The sequence below is a fragment of the Pagrus pagrus genome (assembly GCF_965226575.1).
Source record: "Pagrus pagrus genome assembly, chromosome: 24".
Taxonomy (NCBI): Eukaryota; Metazoa; Chordata; class Actinopteri; order Spariformes; family Sparidae; genus Pagrus; species Pagrus pagrus.
In genome coordinates this window covers 6,417,693-6,438,431 of record NC_140206.1, presented here as the reverse complement: position 1 = coordinate 6,438,431, position 20,739 = coordinate 6,417,693, and the positions used below count along the sequence as shown (strand labels likewise).

General features: G+C 43.6%; 1 protein-coding gene across 1 annotated transcript; it reads right to left on the bottom strand.

The window, feature by feature from the left end:
• Window positions 1-2,911: 2,911 nt before the first annotated feature.
• LOC311253350 (sodium/potassium-transporting ATPase subunit alpha-1) lies at window positions 2,912-19,827 on the bottom strand. Its single transcript, XM_084347259.1, has 23 exons — window positions 19,668-19,827; window positions 19,132-19,245; window positions 15,384-15,443; window positions 13,415-13,516; window positions 13,196-13,297; window positions 12,995-13,108; window positions 12,678-12,812; window positions 11,938-12,055; window positions 11,553-11,821; window positions 11,161-11,469; window positions 10,238-10,372; window positions 9,790-9,982; window positions 9,510-9,685; window positions 9,256-9,392; window positions 8,505-8,655; window positions 8,251-8,419; window positions 8,013-8,167; window positions 7,784-7,907; window positions 7,551-7,696; window positions 7,156-7,286; window positions 6,964-7,065; window positions 5,346-5,437; window positions 2,912-3,109 (listed from the first exon to the last, which is right to left on the bottom strand). The coding sequence occupies exons 1-23, from the start codon at window positions 19,677-19,679 to the stop codon at window positions 3,081-3,083; spliced, it is 3,075 nt and encodes a 1,024-aa protein (XP_084203385.1). The 5' UTR covers window positions 19,680-19,827; the 3' UTR covers window positions 2,912-3,080.
• Between the last annotated feature and the right edge of the window lie 912 nt (window positions 19,828-20,739).

Sequence of the window (20,739 nt, the reverse complement as noted above, 5' to 3'; positions counted from 1 at the left end):
TGGCTTAAAAAGGGTGTAAATAAAGTAGAAAAAACACATAAAATGGCTCCATCCATGCCTCCGTAAGCCAAATTGATTTAAAAAGATGTTATTTACACCTTCTTCACTGTAGCCGCAAAGCTAAAAGCGTTAGCGTGCACCCCATCTGAGGTGTGTGCAGAAGGTCATCTGTGATTAAAGGGTGTTGATGATACCTTTTTAAATCAGTTTGGGATCTCAGGGCTTCTGGACGTGTGGTCGAGCCCATGCAACCACTTCAGACGGGGTGTGCGCTCACACTTTGAGCTTAGCGGCTAAAGTGAAGATCGTGGCTTAAAAAGGGTGTAAATAATGTTAAAAAAGTCTTAAAAAATAAATTAATAAATTAATAAAATGGCTCCTTCCAAGTCTATGGAAGCCCAGATAACCAAAATTGATTTGAAAAGACATTATTTACTCCCTTTTTGCACGAACTCGACCGCGCATCGAGGCTGTAAATAGCATCTTTTCACATCAATTTCGTATCTCAGGGCTTCCTGAGAATCGGATTACCCTGGCCGAGCTCTGTTGGTGTCATTTTATTATTTTTTCCTTCATTTTTTTATCCCGGTCTACTTCTTTGGTGAATGCTGCGACGCTGTTTTGCTGTGCAGCCCCAGAAACACAACGATAAATCTTTCTCTTTTTGGCAACCTGTTCCTTTCACCAGCTATCAGCGGGCAGTAATAGATTACATTTGCCAACAACCTCTTCAACCATGAAGTAAAACCCTGAGGCAGGCAGGATGAGCCGGCCATCGGAGAGCTATCATATCCTGATGGGGCGGCTGCGCCACTCACCGTCTGCCTGCCTGTTTATTCTAATAGACCTTATCAGTCGGCCTGGAGAGCACTCTGCATCAACTGACAAGATAAACCTGCGATAGATCAGACGGCGGCGGGAAGATTTCACTGCGAGGCTTCAGCGACACACACACACACACTTGACATCCCTTCTTCTGTCTCTTTCCCTGAATATGATGCGAAAATAAATCACAGAACACACAACACCCTGAGTAAACAAACCAAACCACAAGTGGACTCCATTCACAGATGGACACACAGCAGCAAGCCCTGGCAACGTGGGGGAGGGTGTGTGTGTGTGTGTGTGTGCAGGCGCTCACACGCGCGCACGTGTAGGTGCATAATATGTGTAGAGTGTATATGTTTTGATTTGGCGAGCGTGTTCGCGTCCATGCATGTGCGATCCGTGCAGCTCGTGTGTTGCCAGCGATGCTCTATAAATAGCCTAGATTTTATTTAGATGTTGAAGAGAGAGAGAGAGAGAGAAGGAGGGAGGAGAGAGAGAGAGGGCTCTCAAACGAGTTGCCATAGCAACAGGCACGTTCAGGGGGCCCTGCTTGTGAACGAAAAGGATGAAGGCATGATAATGTTGGTGTCTGTCTGCTGCCTCTTCCTCTCTCTCTCCTCCGTCGCTCGATCCATCTCGGCTGAATCGCTTTATCAGCACGACAATTCATCAGTAAACGTATTAACAAAGCAGCGACAACAGAGTTGATGCTTTCAAGGCATAATAAGATGATTAATTACACGTCTTGAAAATGTTCTCAACGATATTTGTTGCTCCTGCTCTGACTCCTTCCTTCCCCTTATGTCGCCATCCATCGACCTCATTCTTTCATTTTCTTCCTGCTTTCTCTACATCCCTCCATCCTTTTGTCTGCACACTCTCGCCGCCTGTCTAGCACCCTCTGCTGTAAAAGAAACCACCTGAGAAGTCAGAGGGCATCTAACTTAACCATTTTCACAACTGACAATCCATCATTTTTGGGCGATATCCTGCTTGCAAGTGCTTCCCGAGTGTGTGTGAAGCAGGGCATCTATGACCAGGCTGGTGTGATGGCACTGTGTACACACACACGTATATAAGAGGGGTTGAGGGAGATGGGGGCGTTCATAATGAACGGGGTAAACACAAAGTAGATAGCGCTAGAGTGGCTTCAGTTAATTTTCACTGAGGGCCTCTTTGCGTTAGCGGTCAACTGAGCAGACCATCGCAAACACCGTGGCAGACTGGCTCTTGAGATAATGGACACACACACAAACACACACAGACACACACACAAACACACAGCTCTGACATGGTTTTGGTAAAGACAAAATCCTGGGAAGATAAACATTCAAAAAAGGTGAAATCCAGTGTAGCAGCAGATAAAACTGGCGCGATTAGTTTATTAATTGATAAGTTAAAGGTGCAACATGTAAGAATATTAATAAAACATTAAAAAAATGTACTGAAATTAGTAAGCGATAGTGAAGAAATAGAAGTTTTGACGTTATGATGTCAATGTATTGCGTTTCAGGGATATGCAATGCTAATCGGCTGGCAAAGCAAAGCTCATTGCTAGCAGTGTAAACAACCAACAGGTGCAAGTGCTCTGAGCTTCCATGGCTAGATGAGGGGCTAACCGAGCTAACTAGCTAATGGCTGTTACAGTTAGCAGCATTTAGCGGCTACCCTGGTGCTATGCTGCCCCGTTTTTTTTTCAAGTATGAATCCAACAGGTCCCCAATTCTTTCATTATAATGCTGTTTTGTCACACATTTAACCTTACCATTGCACATTTGACCTATACATTGCACTTTTTTTTAAGAACATTACCTTTTCTTTGTGATTGGTAAATAATTCTCTCTCTCTTTATCATAATTGTATTTTAAATTCAAGACCCCATCTGAACTCTTCTTATCAGACCCCAGAACTCAAGTCTGGGAACTACTGACGTGAATAATCCCACTGCACGGGTCACCGGACCTGACTCACTGCTACATACCTACTGAACCTTGAAACAACATCCTGCATCAAATCCCTGAAATGCCGGCTTTAACCTCCGCATGTTAGAGAAAAGTGAAAAAACTTCCAAGCAGCCTCAGCGTACAATGGTACGGACATGTTTTATTGTGAATGACATTTACATCAAGATTCTTAATTTATCCATGCTTTGTGTTTCTTGGGGTCTGACTTACATGTCAGACAAATATGTAACATGGCAGTAAATAACGATGAAACACTGACTTCGCCCTCCGTGACTGTGGCGTGTGGACTCAGTAGTATGTTTCCTGCTCCACCCAACCTAGAAAACCAAAAGAGACACAATTAGGGACATGGTTTTGGGATGATCCGCCTCATATTTGGCTGACACTGATTCGAATAAATAAGACCGGATTGGGGATCGCGAGCAAGACACGTCTTTAAATTTAGAGCTGCCATGACCTTTTTCGACGCCATTAAGAGACGTGTGGATGTTTTTGTCTCGCAGTCGCTCATCCTTGAGGCCAAACTAGGCCTGCAACTTATAATTATTTTCATTGTTGATTTATCTGTTGACTAGATAGTTGATTAATTTAAAGCAACACTACTTTCTACAGTTGATTGTTGATCAAACCATCCATCCATCCATCCATCCATCATCCATCCATTTAGCCATCCATCCATCAAACTATCCATTGAACTATCCATCCATCCATCCATTTATCCATCCATCATCCATCCATCAAACCATCTATCCATCGAACTATCCATCTATCCTTCCATTCATCAAATCACTATCTATCCATCATCCATCCATCCATCCATCCATCCATCCATCTATCTATCTATCTATCTATCTATCCACCCATCCATCCAGCCATCCATCCATCAAACCATCCATTCAATCCATCCATCAAACCATCCATCCATCCATCCATCCATCCATCCAGCCATCCATCCATCAAACCATCCATTCATCCATCCATCAAACTATCCATCCATCCATCCATCCATCCATCCAGCCATCCATCCATTCGATCCGGGAAAGAGACTCACTGAACAATCAACTATCTTTCTCCAAAATTACTTTAAAAGTCACACAGTGTTGCCAACTAATCCATTATTTGCTCAATCATTGCAGCGATGGGCCCTAATATGACTGAGAAGCTATGGACCTGAGCCTGTAGCTCAAAGAACATAAGAAATTGTGGTTTGGGTCGAATAAGTAGATGTACTAGAAGTCGGTGTGACTCTGTGGTGTGGAAGCTTGAATTATGTGGGTAAGCATCTTTCACCAGGCCTCACTGAGCCCAAAGCTACATTTTATTTTTAGTCCCGAAACACTGTGAATACTTTTGTTTCACAGAAGGCTAAAAACCACTGAGCTGGAATCATGTTTTTTTTTACTTTTGAGTGAAACTGTGAAAGTATATTCAGCCCGGGGTTAAAAATAATCTAGAGGACAGTTAGCTTTGGGCAAAACATGTAGTTTAAAAGATGTTTGGCTAACTTTACTCAAACGAATCATACAAAATATAAACGTGTCCTGAGTCATTCACAGTTGTTTGAAGCTGTGTCAGTTTAACTTGTCGTTTCTGTCTGATCGTGGCACATTATTCACCATGAATGGGCAATGGGATGTTCACTGATCTGTGCTGTGGGGCTCAGATGTAGCAGACCCACACACACACACACACACACAAAAACACAGCTGCACCCGAGCAAGCCCTGCATACAGGTTGTGCTCAGCTCCGTGGGTGGAACGAGGCATTAACAAAGGCAGGGTTGGGGGTTCAAATCCCACCGGGCCGTTCCATCTGCCACAGCTCACTGGTCTGTGTGGAGACTCGGTTGTGGCAGGGACGACACACGGAAATAGACACAGGGGCGCACACACAGCTCATAGCTTGTAGTACGCTATTCAGTAATATGCCTGTGCTTTTGCTCTGTGTATTTTGCGTCATACTCTACATCACGAGTGACGGTTTATCAGATTTCCACGTCAGGAGAGGAGGAAGAGTGGTCGACACCTTTGTAAATCAAAATCAAACTGTATTTTTAAAGCGCAGAAGCACAAAGCTGGCCACGTTTTCCGTCTCATTTGTAAGTTAAAATGACGACTCTAAAAATATACAAAATTTGAATGGAGTTTGGTGGAAACTTAGGCCAATAACGTATTGTTTTTGTTGTTGTTTTATTCGCATTGGCAGCTTAGTCAATTTTAGATAGTACACTTATATTCTTATGAGCACTGAAGTGAAAGTCCTGTTGTCATGGCAACACTGTTAACCATTGCTTAATGCATTTTTAAGCTAACAAAATGGGTGCTTGGACGGTTCATTTAGCTTACGAATGTGGAGAATTTTGTCAGACTTTCAATTTATCAGAAACACGATTCGATAAATCACAATCACAAAGAATTCTGAGATGAATGCTTCTCACTGGACAGCGGTGAAATCTGACGGGACAGAACTTTTTTCGCCTTCTGCATTATCCTCAAAATACGTCAAACAGAGGCAGAAATGTGTAAAAAGAAGACTTTGTTGTAAAGATCTTACCGCCCGGGTTGCGTCTGAGGATATATCTTCTGGCTTCATCATACAGGAAGATGAGGAGGGAGTAGGGGAAGGCACAGAACCACCAACACGGCCTAAAGGACACAGACAGACATATTGAGATATTGAGTCACGACTGTAATGCGACAAAAGAGACAAGGGCACTCTACAAGGTGTTGAAGAGTTAGTATGTAACACCAGTGAAGACAGTTTTATTGGGTTATGGTTATGTTGAAGGTTCTTTAAGAGTGTGCTTATTCATTTCTTTAACTTGTGAGCTGCTTTTGAGTGCTGCAGTGGAGTGCTGCAGTCTGGTTTGAAATGTGTATCCACGGTCAAGTAAGGTTAACTTTGATTTAAAATGTTATGGTTTTTACAACTGAACAGGCTCAGCTGCACTGCAGAAAAGGGAAATTATGGAACATTATTTTTCTATAATCTTTCTTATTTATACAAAGACAAAGGTCAAACACCTTGAATTTACTGCACCATCTTCCAGATCATCATCCAGCTACCCATGCCCAAGTGAAGTATGTAGTGTACTATACTCTAAATGAATAATTAGTTCAGTTGCAAGTTACAAGTCAATTTATTTCCTTCCTTTTTCACTAAAACTGCACTTTGACCTGACTTTTTGTGTATTTTTATTTCTCATTTTGTGCTGTATTGTTTGGTGACTGTGTTAGTTTTTTTCAAAAGGCAGCGACCGTTAAAAATCCAACGCTAACAATGAAATGTGGGGACAATATACAATAAACGTCATGGTATTTGCTCATGCTCATGAGATCTTATGCATCTGTAGTGTCGTGAAATTAAAAAAATGCATTAGATGTTGAACATGTTAATAAATAACTTCTCTAACAGGACAGCAACTACCGGTTACAACCTAAATACTTGAGAACCAAAAGTGCGAGGACAGACACCCAGACAGAGACGAGGAGATGCCGTGGTTAGTTAAAGAGGAAGGTGAGTGGGTGAGGAAGAGGAGGAGAGGAGACGGAAGCACTGGGAACAGATGAAAAGGTGGCGAGGAAGAAACAAGACGCGGGAAGAGTGGGGAGTCGCAGAACAATAACGAGGAGAACGAGAGAAGACTTCAGCTGAATGTGAAAGTTGAAGCTAATGAGCTTTAACGTGCCCTCACTGCTTTCTATTTTCCCCTGTTGGGTGAAGAATCTCATTATTATAGCGGCTCTTCTGCTTCATTCTGCGTCTGAAGTGGAAATCAGCGGTGACACTCGATAATATCCACCTTTTTTAATGAGATAATAAAGCTAAACAGCAGCGCCGACTTGAGCTGCGTCGTCAGGGGGGCTGCGAGGAAAAAACAATGTCGAAGCAGCGGCTGCACCGACTGACGAGGAGCGCGTTTACCAGCGGATGTTGGTAAATCAACAGAAAAATGGATTTCATGGATTAAGACTTTAATGGGGATACACTTAATGAATATTGTGCTCATAACAAAACAGAGTATTTACATGGAAAATGAGCTCATTCCACATGCATAATGAATATCCTGGGAAGCTTATCGGTTCATCAGAGAGAAGACAAGATAGTGGATGATGTTTCTCTTGTTCCTGAGAGGATAATCAGTGTGATGAGAGTGTGTGTGTTGACTCACTTGAGAGGGTACATTCTGAGGGCAACGTCCATGCCCGGGCAATATGACAGGAAGGCAGCCAGAGCTGTCTCCTCAAACAGACCGAAGATGAGGATACGGTTCCTGTGAAGGCAGGAAGAGTCGCCACGGTTAGAACTAAAATCTGTTATCTTATCAGAGCGAGGTCGTATCAGTCTCTCTGCGTGCACGTACTTCATTCCCTGCTGCAGGATGGAGTTCCTCCTGGTCTTACAGATGATCAGATCGGCCCACTGGACGATCACGATGCTGGCGAAGAAGGACGTGTGGCAGGTGAACTCTACGATCTTTCTGCTGTTGTATGTCTGGTGGACGGAAAAAGAAGACGAGTTAAAGTCCAAGTTAGGTTTTACTTGAAAGAAAAACACCTTAAGACTTCCCTTACAGTCTGAGTAAGGTTACGAAGATTAAGATTATCCGTACTTAAGGTTCCTTAAAAGAAAATCAGCTGCACAAAAAACCTTTCTTCTTTTAAGGAACACCCTTAAGTAGTAAGAGAAATTAAGACAAACGCAAGGAAAGCCTGTGTAACAGCCTGGAGCATCGTAAAAATCTTGACTCTTACTGACCCACTGCTGTCCGTAGCTGTCTTCCAGGTCATTAACAAATTTGTCGTCCCACAGCACTCTGATCCCCAGCAGGTCCCCGGGGAGGAAGCCATTTTCAGCCAGGATCACAAAGTATGTGAAGAACCCAGCTGTGGCCTGCATCATACCTAACAGAGAAGAAGAGCAGCTTAACATTGGACGGGGACTAAATAACAACAACCATTTCTGTGCGTAGCAGAGTGCGATGTGCTTACCGATCTGTCCGTAGGCTATGCTAATGAGCCTTTCATTCACCAGTTTGTCTGTTTTTGGGTTTCTGGGCTGTCTCTTCATGATGTCGCTCTCGGCTGCTTCATAAGCCAGGGAGATGGCAGGGACCTGGGAGACAACGAGTAAGTAAAACGCCGGTTCAGTAAACAGTACAGCCAAAGTCACGTTATGTATCTTTTTAAAAATCTCTTCTTCAATAAATCAAGAGCTCACCATGTCAGTTCCCAGGTCGATACAGAGGATGGTGACGGTTCCCAGGGGCAGAGGGATGTTGGCGATGATGAAGAGCAGGAAGGGTGAGATCTCAGGGATGTTACTGGTCAGAGTGTAGGCGATGGACTTCTTCAAGTTGTCAAAGATCAGACGGCCTGAGAAATTAGCACAGAACTTAGATTGGGAAGAAACGCGAGCGGTTGTAATGATGCTTTTTCCACATTTCTGCAGGTCTTACCTTCTTCCACTCCTGTAACGATGGAGGCAAAGTTGTCGTCCAGCAGGATCATGTCAGCGGCCTGCTTGGAGACGTCAGATCCGGCGATACCCATGGCGACACCGATGTCGGCCTTCTTCAGGGCAGGAGAGTCGTTCACACCGTCACCTGTCACAGCCACGATGGCTCCCTGAAGAGAAGAGAAAAGACGTGTCACAAAATCTAGAAGAAAATCTGAAATCTTTTCAACCCTTATTTGTGTCTTTGATGCCGACCTGTCTCTGGCAACCCTCCACGATGATGAGTTTCTGCTGCGGGGAAGTTCTGGCGAACACGATCTCAGTGTGGTGTTGCAGTATCTCGTCGAGCATCTCCGCGGACATTTCTTTCAGCTCGCCACCGTGGACGACGCAGGCCTTGGCATCCCTGGGGAGGAAATCACAGCAGCATGAGGACAACAGTTGCAATCCCACATCCTGTTTCTGAGAGGAAAACCGAGGATACAGGGTATGATACAGGAAGAAAATCATGGGGAATGGAAGAACTGGGAAAACAGGAAATTCCCTCAGAAAAACAGACAGCGTCTGCTTTGACTACCCTTAAAGAAAAATTATGGCATCGTCGACAAAAAGCAGGATTTAGAAAAAAGTGACCTTCATTTTCAGGACCCAAAACATGACCCAATCATACATTTTTTACTGTTTATCAGTCACAATATACAAGATAGTGTCATGTTATGCCAAGAAAGGTGACATCAGGAATTTTCTGCATGTGGATACGGCTGATGACGCCAGATTAAACCTGCTGATGAAGCCACCAGCTCAGAGACTCACATAGATTTATTCGTCTGCAGTGAAATAATGGTAAAAGCCTTTTTGGCTGAGTAGATTGCAGGACCTTGTTAGCCAAAGCTGATTTAATTTTGCTCTATAAGTCCAAGGAAGAACTGTCACAGAAGGAAGACTTCCTGACGCTGTTCGTCTGCCAAACACGTTATATCCTTAAAGCTAAAGTAAGTGTACTAACCTGGGGTTGACCTCTGAGACGGGTACATTCAAGCGGGCGGCAATGTCTTCAACGGTCTCGTTGCCTTCAGAGATGATACCCACACCCTTAGCGATAGCCTTGGCTGTGATGGGATGATCACCAGTGACCATGATAACCTGATAGAGAAGAAGTTAAAGACACAGAACATGATTGTTATCAGTTGCAGTGTACAATGTCCAAACAAACGTTAAAATTTTGGACTTTCATGATAAGAAAAGACTCCAGTTACATACCTTGATTCCAGCGCTCCTGCATTTGCCGACGGCGTCGGGCACGGCAGCACGAGGAGGGTCGATCATGGACATGAGGCCGACGAAGCACAGGTTCTCAGTGGGGAAGTTCACCTCCTCAGTGTCGAAGGAAAAGCCTTCTGGGAACTGGTCATCAGGCAGGTTGAAATGGCAGAAACCTGAGTAAGACAAGAAGAAAATGCTTGACATCTTTGTCTCCCCTAACTAGTTAAAGACTAAAGGACGCAGCTATAGAGTGGATATTATATATACTATATTGTACCCAGCACTCTCTCTCCAAGTCCACCCAGCTCCACGTAGGCGTTCTGGAAAGCGTCTTTCATCTCGTCGTCCAGAGGCTGCTCTTTGCCTGCGATCATGATGGTGGAGCAGCGGTCCAGAATCCTCTCTGGGGCTCCCTTCATCACCAGCAGGTGCTTGGTCTCTCCGGGAGTTGTGTTCTTGTGGATGGAGAGCTGTGGGACAGAGAGGATGGTTGGATTTTAAATGCTTGTTTTATGTTGCACCAGGTAGTGATACAAAAAAATTTTTTTATTTAAAATTATACTCAAAAACTAAATGAAGACAACCACCAGAGGGCGCAATTTCCCCTCGGATACCACTACAAGTACTATCTTTTAATGTTTTTGGGATTGAAATCTGAATCTCTTCATCTACATTTGGAACAAATTTAGATGCTACAGTGCTACCGGACACTATGTGGACTTTACCTGGTATTTGTTGGTGGAGTTGAAGGGGATCTCAGAAAGCTTATGGTATTTTTCTCTCATGCCGCCGACGGATCCGCAGCACAGCTCGATACACTTCAGCAGGGCAGCTTCTGAGGCGTCACCGGCTACATCTCTCTGTGGATATAAGCAAACCGCGAAGAGTTAGATCGGTGGGTTTGAGGCACATTTTGGATCACAGTGGTCCGTCTTTTTCAGATACAAAAATAGTTCACATACAAGAAGAAGAAGAAGAAGAAACACTGCTGGGATTGGGTGTGCTGGACATGTCCCGCAAGGTTTCATTGAGTTCAGAGAGGAGGGATGTTTTAACACAATAAATCTTATTTGAGCTTTTGAATATTAAATCTTCTAACACTCAATAGTCCATTGACAGCCAGTCACTTCAACAAAATATTAGAAAGAAAACAAGTATTTGGTCTACAGCATCACAATAAAAGCCAGTTCTGCATCGACTCCTCCTGCTCCCACTGTGAACTTTGAGAAGGAAATAAACTTGGAAGTACTCATTAAAGAAATAAATCAATGGCTTTGTCTAGACACCTCTCGCTATAGCCGCTACTACATATTTCAAAGGTAGCCTTTAATTATGTGGAGTGCTTTTTATAAAGATTTGTAGTGCAGTTTGGCTGAAGCTGTATTTGGTATTTGGATCCAAAACTGTTCTTGCCAAGCCATAATGCCAAGTCACCTCCCACACTGCGTCTCGGGATTCATCTCAAAAAATGTTTCCAGGAAGAAAATATTCCATGAAGCAATCAGGAGGAGAATTCTGCTCTGTGCTTGTTTACAAGAGATGGTGTTATTGATATCTTCCTCCACTGGTGAATTATTCAGACTCTTTGGTGGCGATCAGAATGGGTTAACCAGAGCACAGCATGGTGTGTAGACTATAAGCGTCTCACCTTCAGGATGGGGACGTTGCTCTGCTCAGCCAGGAAGACGGCGCGGTTGCAGAGTCCGGCGACTCTTGCGAGGGAAGCCCAGGTGGCCGAGGTCTTGTCGAAGGAGGTCCCGCTCTGGTTCTCGGTGGTGTCGGCCTCGTGGATCTGGTTGTCGAACCACATGTGGGCTACGGTCATCCTGTTCTGGGTCAGGGTGCCGGTCTTGTCGGAGCAGATGGTGGAGGTGGAGCCCAGGGTCTCCACAGCTTCCAAGTTCTTCACCAGGCAGTTCTTCTTGGCCATACGCTTAGCAGTCAGGGTCAGACACACCTAGAGATGGGATCGCTCGGGTCAGTTAGTCGTCTTTGGGATTATAATTGGACCTTTAATAGACAAGAAGCAGCAGGACTCACAGTGACAGTAGCCAGGAGACCTTCTGGCACGTTGGCGACAATGATACCAATGAGGAAGATGACGGCCTCCAGCCAGCCATACCCGAGGATGAGGGAGAGGATGAAGAAGGAAACGCCAAGGAAGACGGCCACGCCGGTGATGATGTGGATGAAATGCTCGATCTCAACGGCGATGGGTGTTTTGCCACCTTCCAGGCTGGAAGCCAGGGTGGCGATACGACCCATGACGGTGCGATCTCCAGTGTTGATGACGATTCCTCTGGCAGTACCTGGAAGGAGCAAGGGTTTCCATAAATTCCTGTTTACACAGGTTTCATTTCCTTCTAACTCGGACTTAACTTGACACTATGATTTCTGTCTTGTCTGCCACTTGTCAGTTCTTTACCTTCAACACAGTTGGTAGAGAAGAAAACAATGTTCCTGGTTTCCAGAGGGTTGTCGTTGGAGAAGTCAGGAGTACGAGTCTGGGGCTCGGATTCACCGGTCAGGGAGGAGTTGTCCACCTGAGGGAGGGAAAATAAAGCAAGAATTAAATACCTAAAATGTGACAAAAAGAGCTGAAATTGGTCGGATATTGAAGATGACAAATTCTAAATTATGGAGGACAAAACCTGCCAAAATAATAATAATATAAAAGATTCACTTAATTAATTAATATGTCATCAAATTCACCAAAAATAATATGTTTAATTTGCTTATTTTTTAAATAATGTTCTTATTTATCTGTTTTCCCATTTTATTTTAGATTTTAATTATTAATGTATTTTTTTTAAATGTATATATTTATTCATATGTTTATTTATCTATCATTTCCCCCTGTATTTATCTGTATTTTTTACTGCATTTCTGCTTTATTGTGAAAATAACGGGGCTGTTATTCAAAGCATCACCCTGTTGGTTGATACTTATACATCTGATACTTCGTACTGAATAACATCTAAACTAAGGAACAAACGTTGAACTTTGATTTCGTAAAAAAGAAACTTTTTCAGAAAATGATTCAGAGGAAGCCCACTGATATGGAAGGAACCACGCCTGTCAACACGCTGTATTTCCCATCAGATGTTAAGCAACCGTGACCACAACTATTTCTTTTTGTCCTGCCTGACCAGTGTTTATACGGACCTTGCAGCCGTGAGCAGAGATGATTCTCAGATCAGCGGGGATCCTGTCTCCACCTTTCACCTCCACCAGATCTCCGGCCACCACCTCTTCAGCGTTGATGCTCTTCTTCTCACCGTCACGGAGGACCAGAGCTTGCTACGAAAACCAAAGGTGAGATGCACATTTTTTATGTCAAGAGGCATTACACTTCCTGAATTTACACCAGCTGATGAATGGAAGAAATGTCAACAGTGTGGTAATGCTGCTGAAGCAACACTGCTTCTTGGCATTGTGCAACATGTTCTACTGTTAGTGTACAAAAGCCAGAGATAACTCACCTGTGGGACCAGGTTCTTGAAGGAATCCATGATCTTGGAGCTCTTTGCCTCTTGGTAGTAGGAGAAGCAACCGGTGATGATGACGACAGCGGAAAGCACGACACCAAGGTACAACTACAGGAAGTGAGAGACAACGTTAGTCAGTTCATCTCTGGTGGTATCACTTCTTTAATTATCCTTCACCAGCAAAGACCTCCGTACGTTATCATTAGCGGGTTCGTCTTCTGAGGCGGCCTGGATACCGTAAGCGAGGAAGCAGAGGATCGCACCGATCCACAGCAGCATGGAGAAACCACCAAACAGCTGGAAAACAAGAAGAAGAAGCAACGTTCGAGTGTCAAGAGTTCACAGATCAAATTTGCATGTCTAAAATTTGAATGTATGCAAAACAGGCTTTTGTTTTGTATGAGTTTTTTTTACCTGTCTACAGAACTTGACCCATTCAGGCGTCGTAGGAGGAGGTGTAAGGGCGTTTGGGCCATCTCGGGCAAGGATCTCTTTTGCTCTGGCGTTGGAAAGACCCTGGAAAAAAGACACAAACAATGCATGTTACTCTACAGAACAAAGGGATAGGGTTGCGCTACGGATAATTGTCCCGCCTGACGCGTGGTACGGTCTGTGTAAACTAAGGAAACCCATTATAGACAAACATGCGAGTCCACTACTCTACACCGCGGTCTTTGTCCTCGTTTACCAGAAGGAAACACTTTGAAGGACATGCCAGAACGCCGCGTTTCCTGCCGAGCGGTTTTATTTTGTATACAGGTACATTGCTATTACCTCAGCGACTGGTGGATTAAAGTTTAGCAAAGCATAAACAAAAGAAACCACATCCGCAGGAAGAAAGATCTCAGTCATCTTACAATTACTGTTTCCTGTTTTAACAATCATGTATCAGTAGACTTTCAGCTTGAGGTTAATCAGTGTTGAGTGATAACAGGAGACAGGACAATCTGGTTTGTGTCTTGATTATCAATGAACAATGTGTGCACCAACAAGGTCATGGTCACATTTTCTTATAGTTTAGAAAAATGCAGAAGACTTAAGAGTAAAGTGTGAATGAAGGTCTCTTTAGACGGGAGCGAGGAGTGAAAACCAGCCTTTTTTTTCTTGTTGGTAGGGTCAATATGACCGGTGTTCCTGCGTGAATGACGCCTTTGTTTTGGGGCAAACTCAGACAGATCAGATGTCAGCAGATAATCGGCATCAGTCAAGCATTTGGCCAATGTAGGGTTGTATCGGGTTGTGTAATGGGATTCTGTGTGCGTGTCCTCAGCTGGATGAAGACCATGGTCGTAACACGAATAGTACATTCTGTGTAGCGGCTGTGTTTCCGTACAATGTGACATTTGTTCACACTTTAAAGGGTCAGGTGACGCATATCACAACATTTTCTCTCCGAGCTCTGAAGCAGCATTTAGCCATGGAGATGTTTTTTGCTTTATTTGACAGTTTTTTTGGATACATGATTATAATCAGCAGACTTACCTGTGGACATTTAGCATTGAAAGTTATTTCTACTTAAGAAGCTGGGACGCCCCCAAGGGATCATAAATCAAATATGAGGGGTCAAAACTTGAGTTTAGGATTTATTTCTCAAAGCTTTTCTCTATTTTCTGTCTTACCTTTTCAAGCTGCAACATGTCTTTAAATGAAATAAACTCAGAAGGGAAAAGTCACAAGTGGGCACTGCTTTATCTTAAGAGGCCACAAGCCAAAAAGATGTTGCTTTCTCATGTTTAAATGCCATATTTCAGCGCTTTTGAGCATCATATAGCCTGGAAACAGAAATTTAGGAGAGAAAAATGTTTGCTGGCACCTTGTATTTAAGTGTAATCTTCCTCCCATGCAGTAGGGGGTGTATAGTAAAGGCTGAGGCTGGTCAAAGGATGGTTAATGCTAATAGTGACAGGTGTTGCTAATGTCAGAAAAGCAAGCATTTTAACTTAAATTGTTGTGACCACGTCCTGCACTTTAGCCGCTAATGGTTGCTAATTATGCTAAATTGTTCAGATGTGTGCTGGGATCAGATTGTAGACTGTATTTTGTCGTATTTGTTCTCTTTGTATTATAAGTTTTAGTAAGCCCTAAGTATCTTCTTAGCGGCTAAAGTATAGGACTTGAGCTATTGAACTGACCCTTTAAAGAGTATTTGCACTACCTGGCGTCACTTCAAGTTGCCAAAATGGTGAATAATCACATGACAAAACAGCTACAAGTCAGTCTCTGAGTAATTGTGTGTGCTTTAGACCTAAGTTGACTCTTCCCTGGCCTCTGGGCTTATCTGCTTCAATGAAGTTGTCAGCAGCAGCCAGTATAACAACTCCGGCGAGTAACTATCACTCTGATCTCAAACACACTCAAAAGAAAGCGACTGCAGCGTGCTCACCCTGGTCAGGTCGGTTCCATATTTTCTGTGAAGTTCATCCAGGGTAAGCTTGTGATCATCCTATGGAGAGAGAGAGAGAGAGAGAAAGGATTTAGAGACCTTGTGTAAAACAAATCAAAATCCCTGTCGTTTTAAAACCGCTGATATTATCTCCTTTGAGGATTAAAAAAATGTCCTGTCATGTCCTCCAGAGGGACACTGGCATAAAGACGAGAAGGCAAACTCGGAGGCCGTCTGATAAGGATTACGGATGCATGCCGGTCCATACAGTGTGATTTTAAGATTAGTCAAAAGGCAGACATTCGAGTTACACTAGAGTCTGCTGATGATTGAGCACTCGCAGCCAAACACGAGGGCTAAGCCACCGTGAGCTCACTCGTGTAAGGACTCATCCAAACAGTCAGTTTGCTGCGAGCAAACAGTCCATCCAGCCAAATAGTCACCCAACTGATACACTGATGTTTGCACCCAGGAGTATTGCTCATGCGCTTGACATTTTCACCCGAGAACGGAGCCCAGTCTTTCAAACTGACGGCGTTTCGGTGCCTTGATGAATGTGGTGGATTGGTTGTGTTTTCATCAAAGACTATGAGGTTTCATCCACTTTATTTTTAAATGAAAGAGCGGGGGAAAAAATGCAAATCAAAGTGGATCTTCAAATGAACAACCAGAGGAGCTGGCACATTCATGCACCCACACTGTGTGGTTTTTTTTTTTTTTGAACATCGCCTACAGCGAGTGAATGAACAGAGGCTCTTCCAAATGTAATTTGGATGATCTGCAATCATATCGTGACTCCCACCTTTCAGTTTGTTCATACTGCGGAACAACAAACTATTGTAGTCTTTGTACAACACGCAAGAGGGTGAAACATCCACGAGTAAGGACGCCCACTCTCCTTTCTGCGGCGGTTCACTGACCACACGTATGTGACAAATTCTTGTTGTGTTTGAAATGGTTCTGAATTTTCCATTTTGGTGTGGCGTTAATATTGTACTCCTTAGTGATTACTTCACAGCTCATCACTGACTGATTCTTTACGTCTGAACAAACTCAGTTTCATACTGTTAGACTTTGCTTTAAAATGTGCTTTTTTCCTCCTGTGAGAACAGCTTGTTTATTCAGTTATGACACAGAGTTTGTTTCATTACCTCATTCATATTGTAAATATTAAATTTAAGTTTGAATTTCTTCTAGAAACAACATGGTGCCCCTTTAAAGGAAACAATATCCGACACTTTAAACTCAACTGTGTTGTGCGCAATCAGACATTTACATAATAGTAATTTGACCGCTGAGAATGTGGCGTCCAAAGCTGTTTATGGGTGACGGGAATCCCTTTGCATTCACGGCGTTGGGAGAAAATGGGTGTAATTGCACTCTTCTGCCCGGCCTGCCATCCATTTTGCATTATAATAAGCAGGCAGAGTGCTCCGTGCCAAATGCGCCGTGGATAATGTTTTATCACATGCCCCAAACTACTGTTGCCTATTTTAAACTGTTAGTCAGCAGATCCTTTGAAGGCTGAAGAGAGGCTTTCTTCACACGCTTTGACACTCATAAACACACATGCTTGGACTCGTTTAAGAAATCAACTCGAGCATGTTTCTATATTTAGCAGTTTTTTCTGTTGGACTTTGTCACATTTGATCAAATCGCCGCCTGCTTTCTCGGGTTGCCATGGGATTGGTCTCCATTGTCTTTGGCTGGACTTTGGCGCCTCGGTTAATACAGTAATATGATGGCGCAAGTATGATGGTGCAATAATCATTAACATGTCAGCTCCATGGAGACACACCCACACACTCACTACTGCTCTACTACTGTCCAATATGCCATTATTCTTTAACTAGAGTTTAAATCTGAAACCCGGGGGCAATCAATGAGAGTTGCAACGATGACTGACGACCACGGAAATGTTTCAATTATTGGTTGAAGTCGTTTTATAAGCAAAAATGTCAAACATTTGCCGAAGATTTACTGCTTTTCTTTGCTATTTGCGATTGTGGATGAAGAGTCTTTGGGTTGTGGTTGGCTGGTTTCTTTGTCCATTCCATAGATCGATCAATAAATCGATTAACCGTGAAAATAACCAATACGTGACAGTAAATCCCTGTTACACTGTTCGTGCTTCAAAATAAAAGCCTTCCTGAAGAGACAATGCACTTTAAGCAGCTGGAAGACACATCAAAGACGGCGCCTGCTGTTAATTGCGGTAAATGATTACGCTAAGTCGGGGAGGTTATGGCCGACTGGTGATACGGCATTGAGATGTCCTTCAGCGGCGGCAGGACTTTGGGATCTAGTTAAGACGTTCAGAGGACAACGATCATTAATATGTCACCTAGATGGGGATTTTATTACCTAATAACCTGCAGTCCTCTGTGACCTGCCGGGTGACATTGGGAGGAAAAGGACGGGGAAAAGCACTAATTGAAGAATTAATTATAAAATGGGCAAAAAGCTGTGACATTCGTATTCTTTTGTAGTTATAGTTTTGAAAAGTTACTTTCCTGTACCTGTCGATTGACGGCATCAATCTACAGGTGTGCTTCATGACCTTGTGAAAGTCAAAGGCCGGCTTACATCTATTGCAAAATGACAGTAAACTTAACTTATTCTGACATTATCTAATCTTTAGCAGGAACATTTTAACCTGACTTCCTACTCAGTACTTTAAGATGAACATGAGACCTGACTCTGCCTGCTGACCTTGTGAAGGACACTGTCTTACAGAAGCTACAAGGCGCCTCGTCTCTCAACAAAAAACATTTTAATGATAGTTCACGGACAAACACCGAAGTCAGAGCAGGTTCGGGAAACTTCTTAGGGTTCGGATTCCTGCCTACTAAATACCCGTTTAGATTTATACAGTCTGTGGTATGAAATCATTCACGAGCCCTTTTCATCTACTCGGGATGAACTTCATGCACGAGTGCCTCGCTGACCTTGGGAAATGACCTCAGCCAGCTAACAGATTGAGAAAAAGCTGACACCGGTGGAAACAGGGCGAGCGTTCAACACAGGAAATTTCAAACCCACCTAAAAACCCACATGCGTGCAAATTTTACAACTGCACATTTCTTTGCATTCAGAGCAGCGTGAGCAGTGGTGAAAGTTGTGAGACTGTGGCTAAAGATAAAAAACAAACCCGCCCTGCTGATCTGATGGTTTGAAAGGAAGTCAGAAACAGAATAATAAATGTTTACCAGCTGTAAGAAAAGGACTAGCTGATAAACAATAATGACAACAGAGCCTTTCACCCAACACTTGAGCGCTGAAAACCGATCCAGATAAGCATGACTTAGAAGTTAATTAGAGATGTGAACTCCTTAATAACATGTGACAGTGCATACAAGAAGTGTAAGCAGCAATCTTTATGAAATACGGGGCAGACAGCTACATCTCATGTGACTCGCCGCTGAGGTCAAAGCAGAGGTTTGTCTCAGCCGTGACTGTGTCATCGCCGTGACCAATGGTAGCGACTTACAGTGACCGAGAGTGTTAACATGGCCTGAGTAGGACTGTCATTAAGTATGAGGCAAACAATATGTATGGGAGGACATGGTTGTAAAGTTCAAGGAGGTCATTCTGTTTCACGCCTGTTCCTTTCAGAGTTAATTAAGTTCAAAAACACTTTAAGATGAGATCTACAAAGTCACTTCTGAGAGTGTTTTCCTCCCGAAACTGCCCTGATCAAGTAATTAAGATAATTACAGAGTGGTTTGGCTTTTGTTTGTGTACTCACCAGGTCGACTTCTTTCTTCAGCTCCTCCATATCCTTCTCCCCCTTCTTGCCCTTCTTGGCTTTCTTTTTCTCGCCATCCGAAGTGGCCGCCAGCTTGTACTCCTCTTTCCCTCGCTGCATTGAAGAAAATCAGACAAAATCAGACTAGGAACAAGTGGGAAGATCGCCCCGAAGTTTCCTCTTTTGTTGCACAAGCAAGAGCAGAAAGCAGTGTCAACTTTGCTGTTCAAACATGCTGTAAAACGTGTGTTAATCATTGTCAGGAGGACTGTGGATTACTCTCATAAAAATCTCTGATTTGAAAACTTTGACGAGATCTCGAACTCTTAAAAAAAAAAAGACAATAGAAGATCTCTCAAACTAAAAAAGGTACAAAGTACTTCAGGCAATCCACATCTGTCAAACTTAACAAATAACTTGTGACTGAAACTTGACTGAACTCAAAACTGAAAAACATAACCGGCTTAATCTTAACCTAAATCTAAAGACTCTTAGAAACCAGGCCAAAACATGTGACAGACTCTCTCAATACTTACTCCTAGCCCCATGGTTGCAGTGCAAGTCTGAGAACAGTCAATCCAATTGTCTTTTTAAATTGCTGCTTTCCTACTCCGCCTCTCTCTCTCTCTCACACACACTCTCTCTCTCACGCTGCCCGACCGCGTCCTGTGTCTTTCACACTCCCCAGAGCTGAGAAGATAGGTTGCCTGACATTAGCATACCTTTATACCCACCTGCCCCTAGAGGAGGGGCTTGGTGGTGGTGGTGGTGGTGGGGGGGAGGGGAGATTGAGAGTGGGGGTGAAACTGGACAGGTGAGTAGCAGCGCTGGGGAGGAGACTGGGGTAACTGGCACTGCTGGAGGGTGGAGTGTGGGAGGAGGGGGAGGGGTAAATCTTGCTCAACTTCCCTGTTTTGTTCTCACCGCTTCCCGTCTTTCACTCTTTACTCATTTACTCTTTCCTCAGTCCGTTCCGCTGAGCTTTATTTCGACCTCTGCTTGCGACAGGTAGGTGGCTCCGGCAACCGAACGCCCTTCAGCTCCGGAGACACCCGGGTGAATCTCCGTGTGCGTGCGTTTAGTTTACAGTACAAACAGAGATGAACTAAAAAAAAGGATAGTGGAATAGTGAATGAGAGAGACAGAGATAAAGGCAGAGGTGGAAAGGTGAAAGTCCAGTTCTGCTGGTGACTGATTGCCCAAAGCTGAACGAGGCATTTGAATAACAAAGAGGTGAGAAGCTGATGAGAGCTGACTGACTTTTTTTCCCGTGAGGACTCAGGGGAGCAGGAGGTTGGACCAAACTGTTGCTCGTGGGAGAGATAAGAAGTGGAATGTAAAAAAGGAGGGATCTCCTTCAGCTTTCCCTCTCGGCCTGAGGTCAATGTGCCCCGAAACACACACACAAAAAAGAAACACCTTGAAATCGATTCAAGTCCTTCCACCTCGAGAAAAGTCAAAAGACCACGACTGGAATGTCTTTCACAGTACTGTGTACTATGTATACTACAACTCAGCATACCAGAGTATACAGTACACTTCAAGTATGTCAGTGATTAGTTAGCATAAAGTTGTGTTTAGTGTATTTGTATGTGTTAAAGTGGAACA

Excerpts from the sequence above, each read along its gene's own strand:
- LOC311253350 (XM_084347259.1), bottom strand. Across the intron at positions 15,444-19,131 it reads TGAAGAAAGAAGTCGACCTG|GATGATCACAAGCTTACCCT; the intron begins GTGAGTACACAA and ends CTCTCTCCATAG. Across the intron at positions 13,109-13,195 it reads ACGAACCCGCTAATGATAAC|TTGTACCTTGGTGTCGTGCT; the intron begins GTACGGAGGTCT and ends CACTTCCTGTAG.